A 25,759-nucleotide genomic window follows, 5' to 3' on the forward strand; every position below is an offset into this window, starting at 1 on the left:
CCCTCCCCCTGCCTGCCTGCCTCTATTGTCTGAGGCTGAGCAGCCCGGCGGCGGCGGCCCGGGCAGGGATGCGCGGCTTGCGCAGCGCACCGGCGATCGCGCACGGCTGGCGGCGCTGACTGCCCGCTCGCACCTGGAGTTTGGCGCCGCAGCGGAGCCGGACTGCCGTGTGTTTGTGTGTTGTGTGTGTGTGTGTGTGTGTGTGTGTGTGTGTGTGTGTGTGAGAGAGAGAGAGAGAGAGAGAGAACATGCGCTCCACAGCGCCGGGAGTGGGGATCTGAGCCGGAGTTGGGAACGGATCGGCTCCTGGAGAATGGAGCCCCCTTGTGCTGCTGCCCGCTGGCTCTTGCTGGCCGTCGCGCTGCTCAGCCTGCGCGCCCCCGAAGGTGAGTCCTGGCTGGAGCTTGGGCTCCCTCGCCGATCCAGCCCCCAGCTCCCCCCCGCTGCTTTTTTTTTGCCCCTGGCTGGGAAATGGGGGTGCGATCGCGACTTGCATGTGGGGGTCTCGCGTGTTCCTAAAGCGATGGAGCGCCCTCCCCCGTCAGAAACCGATGCCGTCCCTTCCCCCTGGTAGGGACCCTCTTTTAAAAAAAGCAGGTTTTGAAAAACTATACTGCCTTCACTTCGGATCTCCATGGAAACAGCTGAACATCTCTGCGCGTGTTCGGGGTTTGTGTGCGTGGGGAGCCAATGGGCTCTTCTCCCCCTGCTCCCCCGCTTCGGACCCTTGAGCGCTGCTCCCTGATCTCCAAGGAGGTGCCCCTCCATTTGTTTCCCGGGCCAGCAATTCTCCCACCCCACTCGATCTCCTCAGGTTGAAGTGGAGCATCCTTTCGACCCCCTCCACCCCGCATTTTCATTTATTTGTTTACCGATTTACATGCCGGCTTTCAAAACAGAAGTTTTCCCCAAGGTAGCTTCGGGACCGAGCCAACTCTGGGCCCCCACTCTGCACCCCATAGGACCCCCCATGTGCTTTGCGGTTGCTATCTCATCTTTTATGCGCCTTTCCTCTACCTGCTTCTGAAAGGGGTGGGGGTGAGGGAAGAAACAGATTTCCCCAGGACTTATCTTGAAATGCAAATGCCTCTTCAGTTGCTGCTGTAATTTAATTAGCTTTTGGTAACCCCCACCCCTTTTTTCAGCAAGACATGATTATTCCCCACAGTGTATCTCCCCCCCCCCCCACCCTCCAAGCCTGCAAGATGCGTAGACTACTTGCAAATGATTCAAGCCTTAGAGCTGATACTTCTTCCCTTGGGAAGCTGAAGCTGATGAAATTGTATATTGTGTGGAGAAAGAGAGAGCAGAATTCTACCTGTTCTGGCTGAACCTCTCCCCTCAAATGCTCCACCCTATTCCCCAGTCCTCACTTCAGCCTTCTGAAGAAGCTTTTCTCCCAATATGGGTCCTTATGCTGATTTATTTGTGCCTGCTCTGACACTGTTACTGTTATCTGACTTTGATGTTCTACAATCATTTTTCCACAGGCAATTTGTTGTAGTCAGAATGTGCCAATAGTCTTGCCTTGGTTTAGAATCTCTTATCAAGGCTTATAAATGACCACATACTGCTGTAGTGAGTAGCAACACTTTTCAGCTGTGCTGAAGAGTGAGCATTTCCTCCACCGTTTCCTCTTTTAAGCACAGTTGTTGAGATTATAGCACCAATTCTCCCAGCTCTAGTATAAATTCCTATTAAGCAGAGGGTGCCAAGCAGTGCTTCTGCCCCTTCACTAATGTTAACTGCACAACTGTGCGCCTGGCTGATTTAAAAACTGCCTCCAGAGCCATATGCACAGCCATTGATGAAGGAATACGACCTAAGTCGATCCCTTAATGCAGATGGCTTTTGGCTTCATGAATGATATCCTCCACAACATATCTCTGGTGGTTTTGGTCAAAGAAGAGGCGCCCAACATTGTTTTGATCAGATTGTTCCTGTGTTGAATTCTTGTTCCATGCACAGAAAGCTCATTTAGTCTCCTTGGAGCAAAGGATGCTTCTGAGCATCAGTCATCAACGGAACCATTTAAAAAGTGATGAATAAATCCTCCCCTTGGTCCTGTTCATTCAAGGGGAGCCTGTGAAGCTACCAGGAAATTGTTATTGCCTGCAAGATCTCAAAGCGGTGGCGGATACATTTATTGTTCGCAGTCGCTGCTTTTGAAGTGATTGCAGAACTGGTGGGTGCTTTAGATGGGAGCATCGCTGGGGAAAAACTGGTGTACAAGATGGCATATCAAAGGAAGAGGGTTCTGATGGTCAAAAGAGAGAGGGAGAGAAGCACAGGGAGATGATAGATAGATAGATAGATAGATAGATAGACAGACAGACAGACCTTGAAGGGTGTTGCACCCACCCACCCACTGAGGTTTGTTTGGAAGGAAAGCGGGGAAACTCAAATCAATCCAAGAATGAAGAGGACAGGTTATATATCTGGATCATGTTGTCCAGCTGACGAGGGGGAAATTGATGGAAGAAATAGTGATTAGCAGGGGGGGGGGGAGCAGAGGTGACAAGAGGTTTCGCCCTAAGGGAGGAAGAAGCTAAATTTGTAAAGAGCCCACTTGTTTCCTTTCTCCTTCTGTAACCTAGAGGGGCAGGGTGTGATGTCATGGTATCTCTCAGCCATCTGCTGCTTCCTCAGGGGAAAGTCTGTGACCCGACCCAGAGCCTGTGGGAGGTGCGATAAGGGATCCCCGCAGGGCTCAACATCATTAATGCTCCGCATGCAGAGGATTGAGTGGGGAGAGCAGAACTGCTCAAGTTTATGGAGGTTGCATTATGGCCACAGATGCACAGCTCCGTCTGTGTGTAGCTTCATTGTTAGGGGCAGCTGTATTGTTAGTAGGTCACAGCAAACACAACAAAAAGAGTCTTGTGGCACCTTAAAGTCTTAGCCGTTTTAAAAATGACGTACAGGTATGCCATAATAAAATTTGTTAGTCTTCAAGGTGCCACAAGACCCTTACTGTTGGGCAGAGCACTTCTACACCCCCACTATAATGACCTCCAAGATCAGTGCAATATAGTCAGGATACTGTCCTTGTCTGGCAAACATAAGATGAGGAGGACAGGATTGCACTGTCCGTTTGTGGGATATATGATTTTCTTTGGTCAAAAAGTATTTTTTGTAACTTCTACATGGCTGTCACGCAATTAAAATGTGCTGTTCCAAGTTTGAGTGAAGGGTATCCTTGCTCAACTATTGTAAAAAGTTATACATGCTCTCAGGAGTAGATTTAATTTTTCTGGTTTTCAAAAAAATGTGATTTTTTAAAAAAACATCTTTGTGGAAAAAGAGGGGAGTGTAAGGTTTTTTTTAAAGCGCGCGCGCGCGCGCACACACACACACACACACAAACACACTTTTGGGGTAAATGTCTAATAAAGCCTAAAATAAACTTCCTTTTGTAATTCACCCTTATCTCCAGATTCCTCCCCCTTTCAATCTCTGACTTTCACTATTGCTTTCTTGGTCCCTTCATGTCTTTTATTTGCTTGCTTAAGGGAATCTGATCTCCTCTGAAGATTTCTTTTTGTGTGTGCCCTTTTTGTCCCTGTATTTCCATTTCCTTTGTAGTGCTGGATGGCAGACTGTAATAATATTTTGGTTGGGGCGTTCCTAATTCCCTGAGCTGGGATGGCATACGCAGAGCAAGAGGATTTGGGTGGGGAATTACTTGCCAGCTCCCATCTAGGGATTTGGCTTTTTAGTCTTTTTGAAAACTTACTGCTTTCCCTGAATCACAGCCAGTATTTTTTGTTTGGTTGCTCCACTAGTGCCTAGAATCTGACTGATGCTGACTCTCCTATTTAGCCCAAAGAAGAGAAGGTTCATTTATGTATTAAATTGATATCCTGCCCTTTCTCCCAAAGAAGTCCAGGACAGCATCAGGATTAAAGGGATACAGGATAGTGCACTCTGAATATCTGCCATGTGGAAGGTGGAGCAGACTTTTTTTTCTGCTGCTGCTGCTGCTACAGAGGGCAGCTCTAAAACCAGCGGACAGAAATTGTAGAGAAGAAGATTTGGGTTAAACATTAAGAGAAATGTACAAGATATTCAAAAGTGGGTCAGGCTGCTTTGGGAGGTGGTGGTTGGTCTCTCTTCCACATTTAAGCAGACTTGATAGCAATCTGTCAAGGATGATGTCATTGCACCCTGCATTGTTGGTGCTGCCTTGAGGAGGGGTTGAACTAACATGACCTCTGAGGTCCCTTCCAGCTCTGTCATTCTACGATTCTCACCCAACATCACTTGGCCAACTCTAGCAGAGCATGAATGTGTATAGCGCAGGGGAATGGGAGGGCTTGTTCTTCATTCAATGCTTGCAAGCCCATCCATGCCTATGGCTTGGTCCTTGTCCTCCAGGGCCGCACCTGTGTGACACACTGAGCTCATAGCATGGGAGAGTTTGAAGGGACCCTGAGGGTCATCTAGTCCAACCCCCTGCAATGCAGGACTCTCAGCTAAAGCATCCATGACAGATGGCCTTCCAACCTCTGCTTAAAAACCTCCAGTGATGGAGAGTCCGCCACCTTCCGGGGAGCCCATTCCACTGTCAAACACCTCTTACTGTCAGAGAGTTCTTCCTGATGTTTAGTCGGAATCTCCTTTGAGATTGTCACGAACAAAGGTGTTTGGTTTGGTGCTGTACCCTTATTTCTAGATGCACGTGGCGGGAGCAAAAAAAAAGGTGCAGTGTTAACATGTCCACGAACACAGCTGTGCCAGGACCACATCCTGCTTTGGTGCTTTCACTTTAACCCAGAAGAATTGGGTGGAATCCTTGTAAAAAACAGGGATGTGACAACTCATATTGATATTATATGCCACCCAACCCTACAAAACATGTGATAATCACAAGCACAAAACGAAATGTGCAGATACGGTAATATTAGAGAAATATGGGTGAAATAGATGGTTCTGATCTCTCTGCTCTTGTCTGCAGTGGTAGTGGAGCAGGGTTGGACTCTATGGCACTTGCAAGATCAGGGACACTGGGAAGATTGCATTCAGCCACCCAAAACTGTCCTGTTCTTATAGCCCTTTGTGTGCAGTTTCTTTGCATGTGGTGCCCTTTGAAGAATTGGCTGTACATTAGCTTCTGGCATTGGGGGACCAAGCCAGAGCAGTGTTAATGGGTTGGATTTGAATCAGTTAAACCTGGGCTCAAACCTCCACCCAGCCAGAAGGAGCTCACCTACTGTGCATCATTTGGACAATCTGTGAACCCATTTTACAGAACTATAACCAGAATCTATTGCAAATGCATACATATCTGTATCTATCTATCTATCTATCTATCTATCTATCTATCTATCTATCTACCTACCTACCTACCTACCTACCTACCTACCCATCATCTACCTACCTACCATCTATCTATCATACTGGGATAGCTCAGCCAGCAGAGCATGAGACCCTTAATCTCAGGGTTGTGGATTCAAGCCCCGTGATGGGCAAAATATTCCTGCATTGCAAGGGGTTGGACTAGATGGCCCTTGTGGTCCCTTCCAACTCTACAATTCTATGATTGTCTAGGGCCAGAATAAAACAGATAACCTCCACTACACTGGAGGAATGGTGGGACAGGAATATTCTAGCGTTGGGGAAATGAACAGCGTCATTTTGAGAGAGCACCCCCGCATGCTAGAATATGGCGTTTGGGTGATTGGCCCTTCACAATTGGAGGAGAAGGGATGGTGGACTTGCTGCCTGCTAAAAAAAGAAAAGAAAAACCCTTCATTGTCCCAGTTTTAAAGGGATATTAATACCCTTGGCAACCATCCCCTGCCCCAGTGCAGCAACAGTGCTTGACCTGACCCCTCGGACACAAGTGGGCATCTCTGTATCTTGCTGAGGTTGCAGCTGGAAGGGTTTCTTTACAACTGGAGAAGCTATTCTTGTTTTTGAAGGGCAGCTGAAAAACACCGAAACCTCAAGGCAGCAGCCTTCAAAAGATTCATCCCGAGTGATGTGCTGAATGCCATTTCCATGACCGCATCCCCCCCCCCCGATGGACCGCTACAACTGTCCTCCCAATGGGGCAGCCTGCTACTACTACACACCACACGTGCCCCCTCCCCCTCAGGCTCCTTTAATGCTAGGATCATGATGCCTTTCCCCCCCAGATTGATAATTCAGCGGAACCTCTAATTAGGTTTCAGTTAATTAAGAGCAGCATCATTATCATTTTTAACATTGTTTGGGAGCTGGAGAAATCCCAAATTAAAGCTAAACTCCAAAATCTATTTGAATATTTCCTCCCCATACACAAAATAATTGCTAGGGAAGGAAAAACAACATTCACCAAAACAGAACTACAATCCCTCCCTTGCACATCTCACAGCATTAAAATGGCTGCTTTGGAAAACCTCAAATCCCAGGTGGAACTGGGGTGTCAATAGAAATGTTAACAAAACTGAACAAAGCATATTAGCGGACCGATCGGAAGTTTCATTAGGTACAGTGGGTGCCAAAGGAGCTCTTTACTGGTTTATTCTGGTGGGTTCCACACCTGCCTTAAAATGACCCATCGCTAACCAATTTTGACCAGCATATTGCCTCCCCCCCTCTTTTTATTGAAACCCACCAAACAGATGCGATGTAAGAGTGTACAAACTGGATTATAAGAATGCCAAGGCTTTGTTCCGTTCTTCTATCAAATTGCAAAAATTAAAAATAAAGGGCAGGGCAAAATTGTGGTGTCCATTCTCTGGAGCTTTTGAAATAAGGGGCATCCATTGTGTTTGACAGAGCTTTTGTGCGGAAATAACCATCCCTTAAAAAGATGTGTCTCTGCTCTCCCTAATCCCTGCTTTCCCCTGCTTAATTAATGCTGGTCTTTTGCCACCTTCTGAGTACTACTCTTCATAAAGGGAAAAAAAAGGGGGGTTCTTTCTGACACTGGTGTAGTTGATATATTCATCCACACCCACCCAACTGATGTTTGACCTGATCATGGTTTATTAATTCCAGGGAGAGAAGATTAAAAGATGAGACTTGTTAAAAAAAATATATATATTTTGCTGACTGTCACTTAGTTCTTTGGCGATAGACAGCTATGATGTGTGGTCCAAAGAGTTAAATGATCTGACTTGAAATCCCTTTCTCTCTCAGCTACTTGAGCTTTTTCATTCCATTTTCTCTTCTGATGATGTGTTTGTACCGCTCTCTGGGTGTCCAGAGAATTCAGAGAAAGATGAGGTTTGCATTTCTAATGGGAAACAAGCATAAATGCAAACACCTTAGACTTTTTAACACACACAAACAAAATCTCCCCAGGCTTTTCATGAACACCACAAAAGCAGAATTGCTAGTAGCTCTAGGTACAGTATTCCTAATAATTGGATGTGTCTTTAAAAAGGATGTCATTTTCCTTCTGCAATTCCATTTATTCTGAATTTGTCTTGTGCTTTTGGATTCTTTTAAATGCCTTGGTTTAAAATCCTCCATAACGAGAGCATTTTCTCTTCCCCAAAAGGCAGCTACGGTTTCAGATAACAGCCTGACATTAAGACAACTAAGGATTTTAAATTTGCTTGTGGCACAATCCACCACGGGAGATCTCTTGTTCAGGCTCCATTGAAAACAACAGGGGCTAGCTACACAAGAGTGCGGCAGCGCTTTCATTCACCTCAGCGGCGCTTGTGCAGGAGATCTCCCAGGTGAGTGCTGCCCTAGGATTACTAACACAATGAAGAAATTAAAAAGATGTAAACTCAATGCTCTCGTTTTTGCAGTACACTTATGTCTACCATGCCCCAGGTAAGACTGGGGGCAATAGTCGGCAAACTGGTATACTGCTGCATTGGGAGAGAAAGTCTTTAGTTGAAAGAGCCCTGGCACTATTCTATTTTAGTAAATATCTATTCCTGCAAGAGGGGAGTCCTGTTGTTCAGGCAGCCCAGGAACTCCATACACACTTATTTAAAGTAGAGGTATAAATGAGTAAATTAAGTGAATTTGGAATATGTAGAATATATATATATAAAATAAGAAATTGCATAAAGAAGGGGAAGGAAGTCAAGTTTTGAAATGTTAAAATGATTGTAAAATTATTGAAATGCATAAGATTGAAAACAATAATAATAAATGAATGAATAAATAAATAAATTGTGCTACTTTTCTTCTGAAAATTTACCTCCCCAACTGCTCTTACCTCAGCTGAAGAAAGGAGAGGTGTATACACATTTTTTTCCTTCGTAAGTTTTTTTTAAGTGTGTAGGGTATTTTTGACAGGGAACCAGCGCAAGGGAAAGGGTTTATGAAGCCCCTCTCGCCCTCTGTGCCAATGCTCTCCTCCTTCAAACCTCAGCTTTGTTGGCTGCAGTGTACAGAAGAGGAAGGAAATGCCACTAAAAACAATCATGGGTCAACACGTAACATGTAATTCTGCCCCTGAATGAGCTTGAAATCGAATCCACAGGGTGTGTGGGAAGCTAAGGGATGGATGAGAACCAGTAGTAAGAAGCCAGAGGGAAGTGAAACTAGGATCTGTTTCTTAGGTCTCTCCAAAGCATGGTACACAGTCTCTGCGAGAATTGAAAATACAGACAGTTAAGGCGTCTGTAATCTTGAATAATGACCTAATTTTTACTTTTCCTATCATCTCATATACTCTGCTCTACCTCCTCGGGCCTCTTAGGCATAATATACCATGAAGCGCAGTTTACAAAATCATAGAACTTGATTTTTCCAAATCAGTGAGATGCCCAAATCAGCTCAGTTTGAGTTTGTGGTGGTAAATTAGAATGAAAGGCTCTTGGATTCATTCAGAAATATGGTTTGTTTTTATTTTTTAAAAAACCACACACACACACATATACACACGGTAGGATTTCTGTGTCTTAGCTGCCATTCAAGCATGAAGACATCCAGAGATGGACCTTGGCAGGAGGTGGAGTATCGCTGCCTTGGGCTAGGAATCTGCCTGATCCCATAAACAGAACTAGGTTGGCTCATATCTAACTGCCAAATGCCATGCATCTCACATTGTCATTCATGCATTCTCTGGCCGCATGCATTTCCGTACTACCTTTGTGGGATTTTCAAAGAGAGGTAGAAAATTCTCCATGAATGTGGCATAATTTAATCTTCTTTTCCAGACCATTAAAAAAAATACTGCATATTTAATCTTTTAGAAGCTTGAAATGTTATGCTTATTGAGCAGTTTTAAAAAATATTTTGATAGCATTGTACTTTTGTTAGAGTTTATTAGATTACCAATTGTTGTTGTTTAGTTGTTTAGTCGTGTCCGACTCTTCGTGACCCCATGGACCATAGCACGCCAGGCACTCCTGTCTTGCACTGCCTCCCGCAGTTTGGTCAAACTCATGTTCGTAGCTTAGAGAACACTGTCCAACCATCTTGTCCTCTGACGTCCCCTTCTCCTAGTGCCCTCAATCTTTCCCAACATCAGGGTCTTTTCCAAGGATTCTTCTCTTCTAATGAGGTGGCCAAAGTATTGGAGCCTCAGCTTCATGATCTGTCCTTCCAGGGAGCACTCAGGGCTGATTTCCTTAAGAATGGAGAGGTTTGATCTTCTTGCAGTCCATGGAACTCTCAAGAGTCTCCTCCAGCACCATAATTCAAAAGCATCAATTCTTTGGCGATCAGCCTTCTTTATGGTCCAGCTCTCACTTCTCAGATTACCAATTATAGGTCCCATTTTTCAAATAACTGATTTGAAGCTAAAAGGTGATGTAGCCTGTATATTAATAGTGAGGGAGTATGGATTGTCATGTAGCCAAAATAGTATAATCCGTACTGAACATGAGACCCCAAGATTTCCAGAAGTACAAATCCTATTTGCAGGGGGAGGGGGAATCTCAAAGCAGCCCATAGAGGACTGAGTGTGTTCACTGGGCATGGAATGTTGACTATTGAGAGTGAAAAGGCTGAAAATGGGGTCAGGAGAGAGGAAATGGAATGGAGTATCCTGGTAGAGGCCGTGGCTGGTTGGTTGGAACTCTGAACAGGAGCACTGTACACTGACATGTTTGTTGCAGGTCCCTCTTACTAACTTTGCTTCCGGATCACACCCACAGCACAGTTAAGGCCAATCAGCTGTCCAAGACAGGCTAAATGATAGTGGATTTAGGTTCACCCTCACCAAATAAATGATGACTACTGCTCAGAACATAGCTGCCAAGTATCCCGTATCCGCTGGGAAAACCCCTTTTTTCTTACCGTTTCCCGGCGGTCTCCCGTTTAGGTTTAAATCCCGGTATTGTCCCTTAAATCGGCTTCGGCCCGGCGGCCATTTTTCTGGTGCCGCTTTGCCCTTCTATGGGCACCAGAAAATGGCGGCGCCGGCGCCGGAAGTCGCTTCCGCGCATGACCGGAAGTTGCGTGACGCGACTTCCGGTGGCGATTTGCCCTTCTATGGGCATCAGAAAATGGCGGCGCCGGCGCCGGAAGTCGCTTTTACGTGTTTCCGGTCATGCGCGGAAGCGACTTCCGGCGCTGGTGCCGCCATTTTCTGGTGCCCATAGAAGGGCGAAGCGCCACTGGAAGTTGCGTCACGCAATTTCCGGTCATGCGCGTGCTGCCGATCCCGGATCTTTAGGTCACGAACTTGGCAGGTATGGCTCAGAATCTTTAACCAAGGTTATGTGCCCATAACCCCAATTCAAAAGCAAGAACTGCTTGGCAATTTTTGTGGTGTGCCTTTTCACGCAGCCCATTTTTGTGGTGTACCACATGCAGCCCATTCTTTAAGCTTCTACAGACAGACCACCTGTTATTGGCTCAATATACTGTAGTTAAAGTGAGTTATTCTGATAGGCCCCAATTCCTGTAACTATTTAGCTAGAAATGAATGCAAGGTTTGGGTGGCTCTCCTTGTTATTTTTCTCTAGTTTTGTATATGGACAACTGTGCCCTTTATCCCCTTTAGTGGCATATCTACCACACTTATACTAAACAGATGGTATAGCTAAATGCTAAACTCTGAATCCTAAAATATACAGGGATATGTAAATAACTTTGGGTTTTCTTGGTTTGGTTTTTTACACACATTGCTCTTTGCTCATTTGGCAGCTCCATAGACAGCTGAACATCGGGTTTCTAAGGAGGGAAAGAAATCATCATCATAATAAAAAAGGCAATGCAAGATCAGCCATGAATCAGAGACGCTGTGCTGGGGGCCAAATCTATAGTCTGATTCTGTAACAGGAGTGGGTATCAGGGCTCTACAGTTATTAGAACATCGATTGGAGAGATATGAGAAACTTCCTGAAATATCTTCCCGAGAGACAAATTGGAAGTGGTGTTTTTGCTTTCCAGAATGTGTATGAGTACTGCAACAGCATGTGCGTGAAACTTATGTGGAGAATTGTCACTGCTTTTACCTTTTCCACACCTTGATTTCAGTATAGTAGGGTAAGGGGGGGGGCAGAGGAAGTCAGAGTGGTTCTGGCTCTTGAATCCTAGGCCTGAGGCTGGAACACATGAGGTTTGACTTTGATTCCTGGTTCAGACAAGATTAAAGGTTTCAAAGGCCCCACCCATGCATTGAAATAGCATGTGAGGGCTGAGGTTACTGATGCATGCAGCAGCCACACATCTCTCCATGCATGCAGCCGTGTGTGAAGGAGATTTACTGAACATGTCTAGGACTCCCCCATGTGAGTAGGGTTGCCAGACTCAATAGAGGACAGGACTTCTGTGCCTTTAATTGCCCTGCTCTCTTTTGAGTCTGGAAACCTTAAAGGGAAACCAGCAGACCCTTTGTTTTATTTCCAAGCAAAGGGTCTGCTGGTTTCTCTTTAAGGTTTCCAGGCTCAAAAGAGAGCAGGGCAATTAAAGGCACAGAAGTCCTGTCCACTATTGAGTCTGGCAACCCTACATGTGAGGGGAGCATCCTGATTGGACGCCAGAGTCCTCCATTGCATCAAGGAGCTCGGTCTGTGCATGGAGCCCCTTCGCACACTGGCCAAACATGCAGACACCAGGGGCCATGACTGCTGCACTTGTCTCTGGGGATTATGACTAGTCTGTATAACCCCATGCTCCCTGCACCCATTTGAACACATGGAAGGTGGGTCACCTGAACTCTGGCAAGTATTCACTGCCTTTATTTCAGCCTTTCCTATCGCTAGTCAGTGAAGGGTTTTGTGGAAGAGCATGTGTATGGACTGGGGTATGGGGAGAGGTTGAAAGGCTGATGTTGATGGACGTGGTTCTCTTTGCAGCGGACTGTGAATCTGAGTCTCCTGATGTGGTGTACCTTCCAGCCGAACTCAAAGTGCTAAATGGCCCAGAGTACTTCCGTCTTCAGCGTACGGACCGCTACATGCCAGGAAATGCCTCCCTCGGCTCCCGCTCAGAGACCTTCCTCTTCCTCCACCGTCGACTGTCAGGGAAGCCCACCATCCAAGCTGGCTACCCCCCTTTCACAGCTCAGCAGGTAAATAATCACATGCAGCTGTGCAAGGGGACTCCTGAACTGAGCCAAGTCCCTTTCCTTTCTTGATTCCTGCTGTGAGGTGCTTCAGCAGAGCTCAAGACTTCCTCTCTCCCCCAGGCGATACCAGCTGATGACTCCCAATTCACGGACATCTCCACTGCCTGGGACATCCGGGCTTTGTCCATTGAGGGCACAGTGTCCCCTTACGAGCCATACACCAGGGTGCTCTTCCACCTCCAAGGGCAGGACTGGATGTCAAGACAGCAGGACCTGCCGTGCGTCACCTTACATGTCTTCCACCAGGCCCAGGTGGTTCACCGTGCCTGCCACCTCCAGGTTGGTCAATGAGATGCCACTCTTTTGGGTAGTCGTCGTCCCCGCCAACTGCCTTGCTTGGGAGAGATTTGATACATGACCCTGAAATGTCACGGGATAGTTTTCACCAGCCCGATGCTCTCCCCATGTTTGGGACTGCTATTCTTACCAGCACTCTCTCCTCACAGGGGCTGACGGGAGTTGTAGTCCCAAACATCTGAAGGGCACCAGGCTGACAAAGGCCCACAGAATACGTTCTAGTATGTTTCACTGTAAGGATTCTCTTGTAAGCATCTATCAACAAACTAGAAAGTGGTATGTCGAAGCTGCCCAGGGGTGCCATATGAATCCCCTTCGTTGGATTTTTATTTAATTTTTAAGAAGAGAATGGACAAACTTCCACCTGCTGTGGTTTAAGTCTACAAATCCCTGGTGTTCCAGGTGGCAGAACTCATGAGGCTCCTTCCAGCACTGTGATTCTAGAGCAGAGATGGATAGCATGAGACTCTTAATCTCATTGTTTTGGGTTCAAGCCCCATGTAGTTCCCCCCCCCCCAACTCTACAATTCTGTGATTCTATGACATCAGGGCTCAAGCACTTGTAATGATTGGAAAGGAAAGAGAATTTCAGGAGAGGAAGCTTGTCATTATAGTTCTCCAGAGGTGAGAAAAATCCCCTCTTACACAGAATGTTAAATTTATACAACGGGTGCCTTGTTTTCTATAGCATTGTTATTTCTGTTCTATATCATTGTTATTTCTGTTGGATAATACGAAACTGTTTCCAAAACTGGAAAAACCTCTTTGCCCCCCATAAAAAGATGAATGGGCTCTTTTCTAAATATCTGTGTGTGGGGAATATTTCTGCTTTTAAAATAACTGGTTGTTGTTGTTTTTAATTACACACTCATACCACTCATCAAAAGAAAGCAACATTTAACAAGCTCTCCAATGTTCATTCAGAACACATGTGAAAATGTTTAGTATTTTGCTGGGAAGAAGACCGAAATGATAAAGCACTGGAATTACCCTAGGCAGGTGTTGGCTTCTGTATTGAGGACGCTTCACTGCAGCTTCACACATTGAGAAATGCAGGGATTCTACTCTTGCAGGTTTCCTGGAAATGCAGAAATCAAATGTGACTCACAGCTCTATTTACCAGGGCTTTCTGTAATGTGTGAAGCTGCCCTCAGGGTGCTTATATGGAGAAGGGAGAGTGCATATTCTGTTCTTCTCTTGGTGTTGGGGGATAGTTCAATCTGTTAACATGGAAGAGGCATTTGTGAGCAAGTCAGTGATTCTTAAAGCCATCACGTTGCTCTTGCTGAAGCCTGGGAGGTTTAATATCCAACTTGTAAAGGGCTGCAAAATGTCAGCAGTTCAACTTGGCCTTCCCTATAGTAGCCCCATTAGCTTTATTCCCTGAGCCCCCTGTCAGTTACCGGTGGCAACCGGTTGAGTGGTGGCCAAGCTCAGCAGAGAGCTCCCTCTGCATCCTGAGGCCAAGCATGTGGTAACTGTCAGAGCTGCCTTTTTTTTTTTGAGCTGGTGGCCTGGTAATGTCAGAGTGAGTCTGTGAAGTTCCCCCTTGACGTGGGCTTCCTGCTGCATGCTGGCCCTTCTTTACTACTACGGCTTCAAATCCCCACCAGAAGATTGGTGGGCTGGGTGAGATAAAAAAGACAGGGACAGAAGGAGAGAGAAACATGATGAGCAAGAACAGGCATCCCCAAACTGAGGCCTTCCAGATGTTTTGGCCTACAACTCCCATGATCCCTAGCTAACAGGACCAGTGGTCGGGGAAGATGGGAATTGTAGTCCAAAACATCTGGAGGGCCGAAGTTTGGGGATGCCTGAGCAAGAACTAGTGGAAATGGAATATAGTGACAAGCAGGACGGGCCCTTCCATGAAGCAAGGTGAGCCTCTTAACTCAGGTGGCAGAATGTGCAGGGGAGCAGATGGCACTTCTCACCACCCAGCCCCCCATGGCTGGCCTCCCACAGTCCCACCCACCACCCCGCTGTCACCTACCCACCCTTTGGCAAATTTGGGCCCTGCGTGTGTCAGCCCAGGCCATAGAGCCACCATCACTTACCACTACCTAACTAAGTGGCACAGGAACAAAACAAAAGCTATTGTCTGGTCACTGGACCAAAGTGGACAGCAGCTATTCCTGCAGCTACCCTGCCCCCAATGCCCCTTTCATCAGAGTGAGGTATTGTGGCATGGGATAGGCCCAGAAAGAGCTTGCACCACAGCGGCAAAAAGTGGGACCTCTGAGGCCCTCTTGGTCAGTCACTCAATGTGTCTATCAAACTGAGGTGGGATAGCTGCCCTACCAAGGCTGGTTGAGAGGAAGAGAGTGGTTGCCACTTAAGGCAGGTTGTGGGGAGAGAAAGAGCAGCTTCCGGGCGGCATTTCTTGCTCTGCATCAGTCATCAAAGTGTATTGGGCTGGCCCTAGTTGTAAGGTAAGGTGAGGTGAGAGTAGCTTTCTTGAACTCCCAAAGTAAGGGACTATAGCTCAATGGTGGAGCTATTGCTGCATGTCCAGAAGGCCCGTTTCTGGCATCTCCAATTATAAGCATCCCAGAGAGCTAGTCTGAGAGAGACCTTTCCTGAGATCCTTGAGGCTCAATCAGAGCAGGCCATACTGGACTAGACAGACCAATGGCCTGACTTGGTGTAAGGCTGCTGCATGGGTTCACATACCATGAGGAGGGACTTAAAAGGAGCACATGGTTTGTCTCTCTCTCTCTGCTTCTCCTGACCAGGCACCGCTGGGTGTGTGTGTGGTGGAACTAGAGCTCCCCGCTCGCTGGTTCTCTCCTGCACCCACCAGCAGCCAAAGGAAGGGAGAGGATTCCACCATCACTCCTCTGCGGGCTGAGCTGTACTACACCCTGGAGCCCACGCTACCCGGGAGGGTGCCAAGAGAGTGCCCCCCTGTCCGACCCCGGGAAAGGCCACGTCCGGGCGCTGAGGGTGGCAAGGAGCGACTGCACTACGTGGGCCCGGTCGATATCAGGGTAATGAGCCTGCCACGGCGCCAGGAAGTGCGGTTGGACGACAACGTGATGGTCCGCGTCCCAGACATGGTCCTTCGCCCGGGGCAGCTCTTTACAGCCACTCTCATCCTGCAGCAGAACTTCACGGCCGACCTACTGATCCTCCGGTGAGTTAGGGGAGCCAGGCTTTGGGATTCCAGCCATAACGTTCTCATTCCAGTGAATGACAAAGGAATCTGAATTCTTAGGGGGAGCTTTCTAGTCAATGGCGGTTATGTTAATTCTTAACAATCAGAGAGCACTTTCAAGTGTTCAGGCCCTTTGCATGTGTTATTTAGTTGTGATCCTTAAAAAAAACTTACGCGTCAGTATTCTTATCGCTCAAGACGGTTTATCTAAGGTCACTTCATGACAGAGGCAAGAATCAAACTGGGGACTTCCTGATCCACAGCTCATTCTGTTAGCCACTATGCTACACTAGCTCGCTGGTGCTGTCTTCCCTCGATTATAGGCAGTTCAAGCCTTGGGGTGCTCATTCCTCTGGGCCCTGATCCTCATTATTCCTTAGCCTATCATCAGAGCTGCTGTGAAGCTGTTTTGCTGGTTTTTTCCTGTCTGCACACCTTACTATGCTGCTTTTCCTTTCAGGATCAAGGTGAAAAAAGGGTTACAGGTTTTGGCAGCTCGCCCTACTAGGCCAGAGGCTTGGACTGCAAAGCTGGACAAGTTCAAGGGTGCTAAACACCACACCGCTCTGGTCACTTGTCGGCGTTCCCTTACTAGTGGCTTGGACTGGAGGTAGGTGCTCACTGGACTTCTATTGGCATACCTCCGCTGTCATGAGGGCTAGAAACGTTTTGTTTATTTCAAATGAAAGCTAAGATTTTCAGGAAATTGGATTCTGTATCCAGTATCACTTCTGTGGTGTTTGTTTTTTGAAGTTCTTGTGGAATTGGAATATACTCACAGCCCTTACTATATCTCTTTCAGTGGAATTGTCTGTCTGCTGAACACAAAAACTATACAAGGGACTCTCGAGGGAGAGCTATACTGTTCAGCTACAATAATGTAGATAGTCTTGTTTTGACAGGCTCACCCTTCACCTCTCTCCGTGAAGAAAGTAAGGAGATAAGAGAACATTGAGACAGAAAAACACACCAAACCCTGTCCTTATCCTCTATAAAGGAATGTCAACTCCAGGTGGCTGGGGCAACTTTCATTGGTCCAGACTGTCTCTAAGCAATATTTGATAATAGTGTCTCCTCCTTATTCTCTGTTGTAGCCTGAATAAAAGACTGGGTCCAGTGATGTGTGAAGCTTAACTGTTTGTCACCCCTGTAAGCTTGGTTAACCAGTTAAATAGAAATTCAGGAATTTATTTGAAAAAATATTGGGTGTTTTTATTCCTATCCAACCTTTTCACTCTGTAATGAACAAAAATTGAGAACAAGTCACATAGCATTAAGAGACAGTACAAATCTCAGCATCATTCCAGAGGTTCAGACAAAAGCCTGCTGGAATAAAAAACCTTTTCAGGTCATGACAGAAAACCAAGACTGAGGGGGCCCAGGGCAAAGTCCTCCACCTTCTGGGCTCCACAGAAGAGAGTGCCCATCACCCCTGCTTCTTCCAACTGTGCTTCTGATAGTAGCAGGACAATCTCGAAAGGCCTCCTTCACTGATCTAAGTTGAACAGGCACAATGAAATTCTATGATCTGCCCAGCTTCTCGTGGGCTCTGTGTTTACTTCTGCTTTACGATTAGTGTGTTGTTGCCTATCCTTATCTCCATCTAGGGCAGCAGATTCCCCAGAGTTCCTGTATCTGGATTTTGTCGTGGAGAATGGCACAGGGGGCCTAGCTTCTAACCGTCCTGTCACTTGGCAAGTGGAGTATCCTGGCCAGGACCCCGAGGCTGAGAAGGACAAGATGGTGTGGGAGATCCAAGTGTCGGAGCGAGATGTGCGGGCCTTGGTTCCACTGGTGAAGGTGAGGCCTAGGAGGGCTGTGCTTCCCCTTCTCATAAGGTACCCCTGAGGGGCATCTAACACTGGTTCCTCACTTCTTCTTTTTCCTTGACCCTCTTCAGGAGCAGGAGATTGTGAACACTGCCCTCCTCACAGGAATCCCCCACTCAGTGCCTGTGAAGCTGGTTGTGGTAGAGACTGGGGGAGCAGTATCCGAGGTCACGGACCAGATGGGCTGTGAGTCTTCCAACAAGCAGGTCCTGCAGGTGAGAAGCTAATATGCCTCACAAAGGGTCTGTTTCCCTCTCTGTGGCCATAGGATTAAAAACTGCTTCCTAGGGGTCTTAACTCCAGACTTCATTCTTTGCCCATATCTCTGGGACAAGTCTCTGTAGCCTCCAAAATGACCAGACGCCCATTTTGTGTAAATCTGGTGTTTCTATTTATCAGCTTACTTTGTCCTCTTCCTCTTGTCTTTTCATGGGTTGGGCTAAAGTGATTGTGAAAAATGTTGGGCCACAGGAAAGACAAATGTACCTCTCCCTGTCCCCCTCAACCCCCCCCCCACTCTCCTCTTTCCCCTACCACAAATCTTGGGCCCTTCAGTAGGCTATAAGAAGGTGGGCCCCATAAGAGTTCCTGCCTACAGTCGCTGAACAAACTGCACATCAGGGGGAGGGAAGAGGAAGCATATAACAGGCCTATGGCCAGGCCCATAATCAGAAATGGGACCTGAACATCTTTCTTCTCACCTGCTCTGCACCCTTATGCGGTCTTCCAGCATATACCTGGGCGCTTGTGTCTGCATTTGTAGACCTTCTTGATGTGTTCCTCAATTTTCCCTCAGGTATCTGACGTGTGTGACGCTGTCTACGTAGGGGGGAAAGAGAGCCGAGGGGCACGTGGCGTACGGGTGGATTTCTGGTACCGTCGGCTGCACGCTTCACTGCTCTTTACTGTCTGGGCCCCACTACTGCCCCTGCGCATTGAGCTGACAGACACCTCTCTAGAGCAGGTGCGAGGCTGGAGGGTACCTGGTCCGGCCCCAGATGGGTAAGTGCTATGGAACCAAGTGGGTCACCAGCACTGGGTTGACAGAGCCCAGTGTTTGCACCACAGAGGGAGGTCTGTGTGCTCTCTGTGCTTAAGCAAGAGGAGAGGGAAGGTATGAGGGATAATCTCAAGGGAGTGTTTAGAGCAGGGATGGGGAACCCGTGGCCTTCCAGCCAACTCAGACTCCCAGCTCCCATCAGCTCCAGCCACCATGCCCAGTGGTGAGGGGTGGTGGAAGTTGCAATCCAGCAACATCTTGGCAGGCGGGTGTCAAAGGATCCCCATCCCTGATTTAGTCAACAGCCAGAGTTGTAGGGTAGGCGACTTCTCATTCCTCCATGCAAGCCCAGTGGTTCCATATAGACAGCTGTTGTCATGTGGCCCGGAGAGAACAAAGAATGCAAAACAGAATGATGTATTCATGGACAGTGTTTAAAATTCCCCAGGCACATTTTGCTACTGGCGCAGATCAAGTTGCAACTGCGTGGAGATTTCTGGGCGCCAGGTTGATGACTGACATCTCCATCCAGCCATGACTTGTGCGTAGCAAAGTCTTGTGCTTCTGTGCAAATTGGGGCCCCCTTGCTGGGCATCTTAGTCCTCCATCATCACATCAAGGAAAGTAAGTGGAGGACTGAGTACAAATATACTTGTGCTTCAGCCTTTCCACAGGCCCCTCAAATAGACTCACAGATCACAGCTTAAAACCTCTGCCTTAGTCTGTAGTTAATACCCTTTCCATTTCCACCGTGTGTTTTTCTCCTTCCTGCATACCGAGACAAGTGGATTGTTGTAAGAGCAAGCTACAGTCAAGCAATGTAGTTGAGATAGTAGAACAGGCATCCCCAAACTGTGGCGCTCCAGATGTTTTAGCCTACAACTCCCATGATTCCTAGCTAACAGGACCAGTGGTCGGGGAAGATGGGAATTGTAGTCCAAAACATCTGGAGGGCCGAAGTTTGGGGATGCCTGTAGTAGAATCATGTAGTGTTCGAGGCACCCTGAGAGTCACCTAGTCCAACCCCCTGGCGAATAGACATTCTGTTGTGGCAACCATAACCTTGGTTTAAGGTGCTATTTGGATGGTCATGGATGGTCTAGGAGCATGGTTTCAAAATGCACCATAGTCTTTGTTGACATCAACCTGTTGGTTGATGCTGGGAATACATGTCTTCTCTAAGGCAAGACAGCACTGCTCTGCTCCCCTCCCCTTTGATTCCTGTCTTCATAGTGGCTTTCCCCTGTGTCGGTACCTTTTCTGGCACTGGCCTCTACGGTTCTTTAATAAATGGTTCCTGTTATCCTGTCAGGTGGCTGCGGGGGAGATACCTAAATCGCTGAAAAATAACTTGGGAAATTGATTATTTCTATTTGCATTTTGGCAGAGAGATTAATGGCTACAGTGCCCCAGACATATTGTATTGTCTGGAAGTTCCTTGAACATCTTTAATGATCAACGAACAAACAAAGCATGGCTGCTGCTGGTGCCTTGATTAATACCCAGTGCACAGCAAGCAAGAGATGATGATGTTAATTATGGTATAATATAGTGCCTACAAACTACTAGGTGCTTTACACATCATTCTCCCTAAGAGCTCACAATCTAAAATAACACACAGAGGGGAAAGGGTAAGGGAGGAGAAGGGAAGAGAAGCATGAGAGTGTGGAAGGAGACAATTTTTTTGCCTTGGTGCAAAGTACCTAAGCTGCACAGCAGGATGGCCACCTGACTCAAGTTATAATAGAAAATATCATCTCATTCTTTGGAACTCCCCGCCCATTGATGTGGGCAGGTGCCTTTGCTGTAGCATTTCAGCACCTACTGAATAATAATAATAATAATAATAATAATAATAATAATAATAATAATAATAATTTATTATTTATACCCCGCCCATCTGGCCGGGTTCCCCCAGCCACTCTGGGCGGCTTCCAAAAAAACAGAAATTCTAAAATACAGAAATCCATCAAACATTAAAAGCTTCCCTAAACAGGGCTGCCTTGAGATGCCTTCTAAAGGTCTGGTAATTGTTCTCTTTGACCTCTAGTGGGAGGGCATTCCACAGGGTGGGTGCCACTACCGAGAAGGCCCTCTGCCTGGTTCCCTGTAACTTGGCTTCTCGTAATGAGGGAACCGCCAGAAGGCCCTCGGAGCTGGACCTCAGTGTCCGGGCAGAACGATGGGGGTGGAGACGCTCCTTCAGGTATACCGGACCGAGGCCGTTTAGGGCTTTAAAGGTCAACACCAACACTTTGAATTGTGCTCGGAAACGTACTGGGAGCCAATGTAGGTCTTTTAGGACCGGTGTTATGTGCTGAAAACCTTTATTTGTTTCAGAAACCCTACCCAGGCATATAATTTTAGCATGTAATTCTACTATGTATTTTTTAAAAGTTCAGATTTAATTTTAACTTGTTATGTTTACTTGGTTTTAATCTTTGCTTTTATCGATTTTTTTCCAAATGAATATTTTGGGAATTTTCATTGGAAACTACTTAGAGGTCTTGTGTTGATGATACAGACTGCTAAAATAAAATCTAAAAATGGTAGGAATCACATTGTGCACGCTTGGGACACTCGGTACTCTTGTAGGAAGGTGTAGACGACGTTAATTTCATGTAAGGGTTTACTTGGGGATAATTCCAACCTCTTTTATGAAGCTTTTGTCGGGATTACTGAGATAATGCACCTTGAGTGCATTACTTGAAATGTGCCATTATAAATGCTCAGAGCAAGTTATCCCTCCTCTTCTGAGCAGCAGCCCAACAGAGCCTGAAGACGGTGGAGAGGAAGCCGAGAGAAGAGCTCGTGGCTGCCGTCTCCAGTACCAGCGTGCCGGAGTCCGTTTCCTTGCCCATTTTGTGGCTCACCCACTAGATGGTGGCCGTCACCTGACCTACATGCCAAGCTCTGATTGGCTGCTGGATGTCTCTCATCTGGTGCAAAAGCACGCTAGAATCCAGGACCCCCGGGTGGCAACACTGGAAGGTGGAAATGTAGTGGTTGGCCAGGAACCAGGAATGACATCTGTGGAGGTAAGGAGCTGGCCAGGGGGGAAAGAGAGGCTGTTTGTTGGCTGCTGAGATGAAGTGGGGTGAGAAGCTTGCTTGATGTGGGATGATAACCTACTGCAGATGGATTGCCTAGAAGTCTGGGCATGTGGTTTGGATGTTACAGGATAGCAGAGGTGTTTGGGGGAAAGGTGGAGCAATGGGAAGAATGAACACCTGTGAACAGGTGGTTGTGATCTGAACACAGTTAGGATAGGTGATATGGTTTGCTGCGGGAGGAGGGAGTCAGAAGACAGAACACTTAAGTGGGGAACAAAGTGGGAAAGATCCCAGGGTAGGGTGACAGGTACAGGCACAAGCTGTATTGACACATGTACAAGCGTTTGTGTGAAAGGTTACCTGTGTACACTTGTTTATTTGTACAGCTCAACAGTTGGGAACACAAGCACACAAATGGTATGTTCACTGAACATTACATGTGAATAATTATGCAAGTGCAGCTCAACTGTTTGAGTTCACATACTCTACACTTGTTGAATGTAATGTGTGAACGCCCCAGTGGTGAATGCAGGGAGGCTACAAAGAAAGAGGAATATGGCAGTCTTACAAATATTAATAGCATTTTCCTTTTACATATATTTGTCAACCACTAGTGGGGAACCAGCTTCCCTTACACACCAGAGGACGCTTGGTACTAGTTATCTATTTACAAGCTGAAGCAATTCAGAAGAATATCAAAGAATAAAGGTACTGGTTCTGCAAAGAGTCTCCTCTTGAGGGTCATCATGTCCTCTCTATCCTCTGGTTCAGGTGCGTTCTCCTGTTTCTGACTCTATCCTGGGAGAGCAGACCCTGGTTGTGACAGAGGAGAAGGTCTCCATCTCAGAGCTGCAGGCCCAGCTAGTCTCAGGCCTCTCGCTGACACTCTCCGTGGAGCCAGGACACCTGAATGTCTTCACTGCAACGTGTCAGGGACTCTCTGCTCTGCGTTCCCTGAAGCAGGTGAGAAGATGCTGCAGTAGGTAGCAGAGGAAGGGTCCTACTGGGCAGTTGGTGGTGTGGCAAGTTTAAGGCTCATCAGCCATTTGGTCCAAGGAAGTGGTGGAGGGTGCACATGGAAGATGAAGCCCACATCCTGCTGTGGTCCATCCAGGTAGGAACTGGATTTCATGGCTGCCACTGAAACCCGCAGCCTTGTGTCTCCTCCAGTCTGGCAAAATCTACCTGTACACACATGTAGCTTGGCACAGCTGTGTTGTGAGTTTCCTTGCCTCCACAAATGAGGACCTGGAAAAGGAGAACCAACCCAAGTCCTCCAGGCAGATTTGCAAAACGCAATTCAATACATAAAAAAGCTTCAGTACAAATGACATAAAAAAAATCAGAATCAACACCAAAGCAACACCAAAAAAAAGAGCCACAAATCAGGCAAGCGTGAAATTCATATAAAAGCCAGCCTTTTGACCTCCAGCCCTGAGGGGGCAATTACCCAGGTTACAGGGGGTCAGTCCCAGCATGCACTGCTCCAGATATGGCAATCCTACCCCATATTAAACTCAGGCATGTGTCTTATCTGTGTGATCTCCTCCACCTCCTGATCCCACATTCCCTTTCCTTGCAGGAAGCAGTGCTGACCCTCTGGCTGGTATTCACCGACCACACCTTGGCTCCCATAGAGCTTTATGGCTGGCGGGATGCGGTGCTCTCGCTTTCTTCGCTGAACCCTCGCGTGGTCTCCGTGCGGCTGGATGAGGAGCAGGCTCGCCCTGTGGCCGTGGCGGAGGGGCCAGGCCAAGGATCCCTCCTGCAGCTGAGCCTGCACTCGCCAGACTCCTGCCGCAAGGGCAAGCATAGGGCCCCCCTCTCCCAGGGCACCATGTGGCTGGAAGTGAACTTTGGCCAGCACCTCCCGACCACAGGCAGCCCACAGCAGCACGACCCCGGTCTCCACGGTGAGCCCCCTTTCCAGCGAGCGGAAGGCGCCATGTCAGGCGAAGCGGTGACGGTTGCAGCTGTCACTGAAAGCGGAAGGGGGTCGCGGAGGCGCAGCCCGGTGGGAGTGGGGCCACCCATGACCAAATTTGAGGAGCCTGGCGGCAGCTCCTATAACCATCCCGAGGAGGTGGAGGTGGTGGAGGAGGAAGAGGAGATGGTGAAGGCCCCTGCCAAGGTGACAGATCTGGAGATAGGGATGTACGTTCTGCTGGGGGTTTTCTGCCTCGCCATTTTCATCTTCCTCATCAACTGCGTGGTCTTTGTCCTCCGCTACCAGCGCAAGGAGCCTCCCGATGCCGGTTCGGGGCTGGCCTCTTCCGCCCCGCAGCCCCACAACTGGGTCTGGCTGGGCACCGACCAAGAGGAGCTCAGCAGGCAGCTGGATCTGCGCCACCCGCACTGCCAGGACCAACCCCTGGGCCCTTCCTGCACCAGCGATGGGTGCTGTTGCTGTGCGGGGCCAGAAGGCAAGCTGGAGGCTGTGGCTCAGGAGAGCCCAGGTCCGCCGCCACTGCCACCGCCAGGGCCAGAGACGGGCATTTCTGCCAGCACTCTAGGCCTGCCTGCCCCTGGGAGCCCAGCCCTCACCACCACCTTGTCTAGAAAGAAGGAGGGCAGGGAGGTGGGTGGCCGGCGGAAGCGCGTGGAGTTTGTGACCTTCGCGTCCCCCCCTGGTTCCGCTCCCAGCCCCCCGCCTTCCGCTCCTGCTGTTCAGTCCATCCTGGTGGCCAGCGAAGACGACATCCGCTGGGTGTGCGAGGACATGGGGCTGCATGACCCAGACGAGCTGCGCAGCTACATGGAGAGGATCCGGGGCAGCTCCTGACCTCTGGCTCTCCCGTGCCCCACCTGTACCCATAGGGGCAAACCAATAAGGGATCGGCACCTGCAAGCTCCCCCCTTGGGTGCTCTCCTAGGGTCATCCAGCTGGGCGTTCTCCCCTTCCCCCCCTTTCTGAAGAGGGCTCTACACAACAGGAAACCAGCCTTGGGTTACTCGGCCAGGGATACTTCTGCTTCTCTCTCTATGTTAGAGATCTCCTTCCTTGGCTGCACCACTAAGCCCGCTCTTTTCATGCTGGAGGGGGATGTGCTGGGTTGGAGTCCTCCCCTTCCTGCTATGGCCTCAGTGGAGCTACCTCTCCCTTGCAGGGACAGAACCTTGCTTCTCCCCTACTCCCACCCAAAGAGGTTTCTAACTAGAGTAGGGGGGTGGGGTGAGGGTTTTGCAGGCTGGAAATCAGCTGCGCAGCAGCAGCAGCAACAGCAAGCCAACTGCGATGTGTTCTGGAGGGGAATCCTGGGGGGCCAGTGGGGGTACCTTCTTTCCCCCGGACCTCCCTTATTGCTTTGACCCTCATTGCCAGTTTGTGTCCATTGTGGTGGTTTGAACAGCGAGTGTCCCTTCCTTCCTGTGGTTTTGAGCCTGGGGCTCTTCCCCTCCCCGCAACTCCCACACCCCACCTCCAAAAAAGAAAAAAACAAGCCGGGCAAGGGCAGAACTCCAGCAAGCACCGGCCGGTCCTTTTTCACCCCAGCTGTGTGCCTGGTGTCTTTTAACAGTTTTGTACAATCGCTCATATTTTATACCTGTAGTATTGGGAGGCTGCCAGGCAAGTCCTTTTATTTATGGAAGATTTTTAATTCTTACATTGTTAATAAAAATAAATGATAATTGAAAATAACGGAAGTTTTCTGTGTTTTGGACTCAATTGCTTGCTTTCCTTGCTTGGCTGGTCATGGGCAACACTCCCTGCTAGCCAGATTCAGGTCAGGCACGCAGGAGGCAGAACCGGCACCGAGAGATCAGTGCAGTCCGTCGTCTGCCAGGGGGCCACACCTCTGTGGCAAGAGGACCTCCTCCTCGCCACCTTTGCAACCTACTTGCTTATTCACCTGCCTGGGTGCTCATTGGCTTTCTGCTGCTAACAAGCAGGTGGTAGCAGGAGGAGGCAGAAAAGGAAGAGGGGCAGCAGCTGGTGAGAACTGT

At 48.1% G+C, this 25,759-nt stretch overlaps 1 protein-coding gene across 1 annotated transcript; it reads left to right on the forward strand.

Moving 5' to 3' along the window:
* On the forward strand, positions 1-25,454 carry TMEM132A (transmembrane protein 132A). Its single transcript, XM_035123977.3, has 11 exons — positions 1-386; positions 12,207-12,421; positions 12,539-12,757; positions 15,511-15,911; positions 16,393-16,542; positions 17,540-17,732; positions 17,833-17,976; positions 18,558-18,763; positions 21,523-21,799; positions 22,586-22,777; positions 23,397-25,454. Exons 1-11 carry the CDS (start codon positions 314-316, stop codon positions 24,594-24,596), a joined length of 3,270 nt encoding a protein of 1,089 aa, XP_034979868.3. The 5' UTR covers positions 1-313; the 3' UTR covers positions 24,597-25,454.
* The last annotated feature ends 305 nt before the right edge of the window (positions 25,455-25,759 follow it).

This window comes from Zootoca vivipara, chromosome 1 (genome assembly GCF_965207765.1).
Source record: "Zootoca vivipara chromosome 1, rZooViv2.hap1.1, whole genome shotgun sequence".
Taxonomy (NCBI): domain Eukaryota; kingdom Metazoa; phylum Chordata; class Lepidosauria; order Squamata; family Lacertidae; genus Zootoca; species Zootoca vivipara.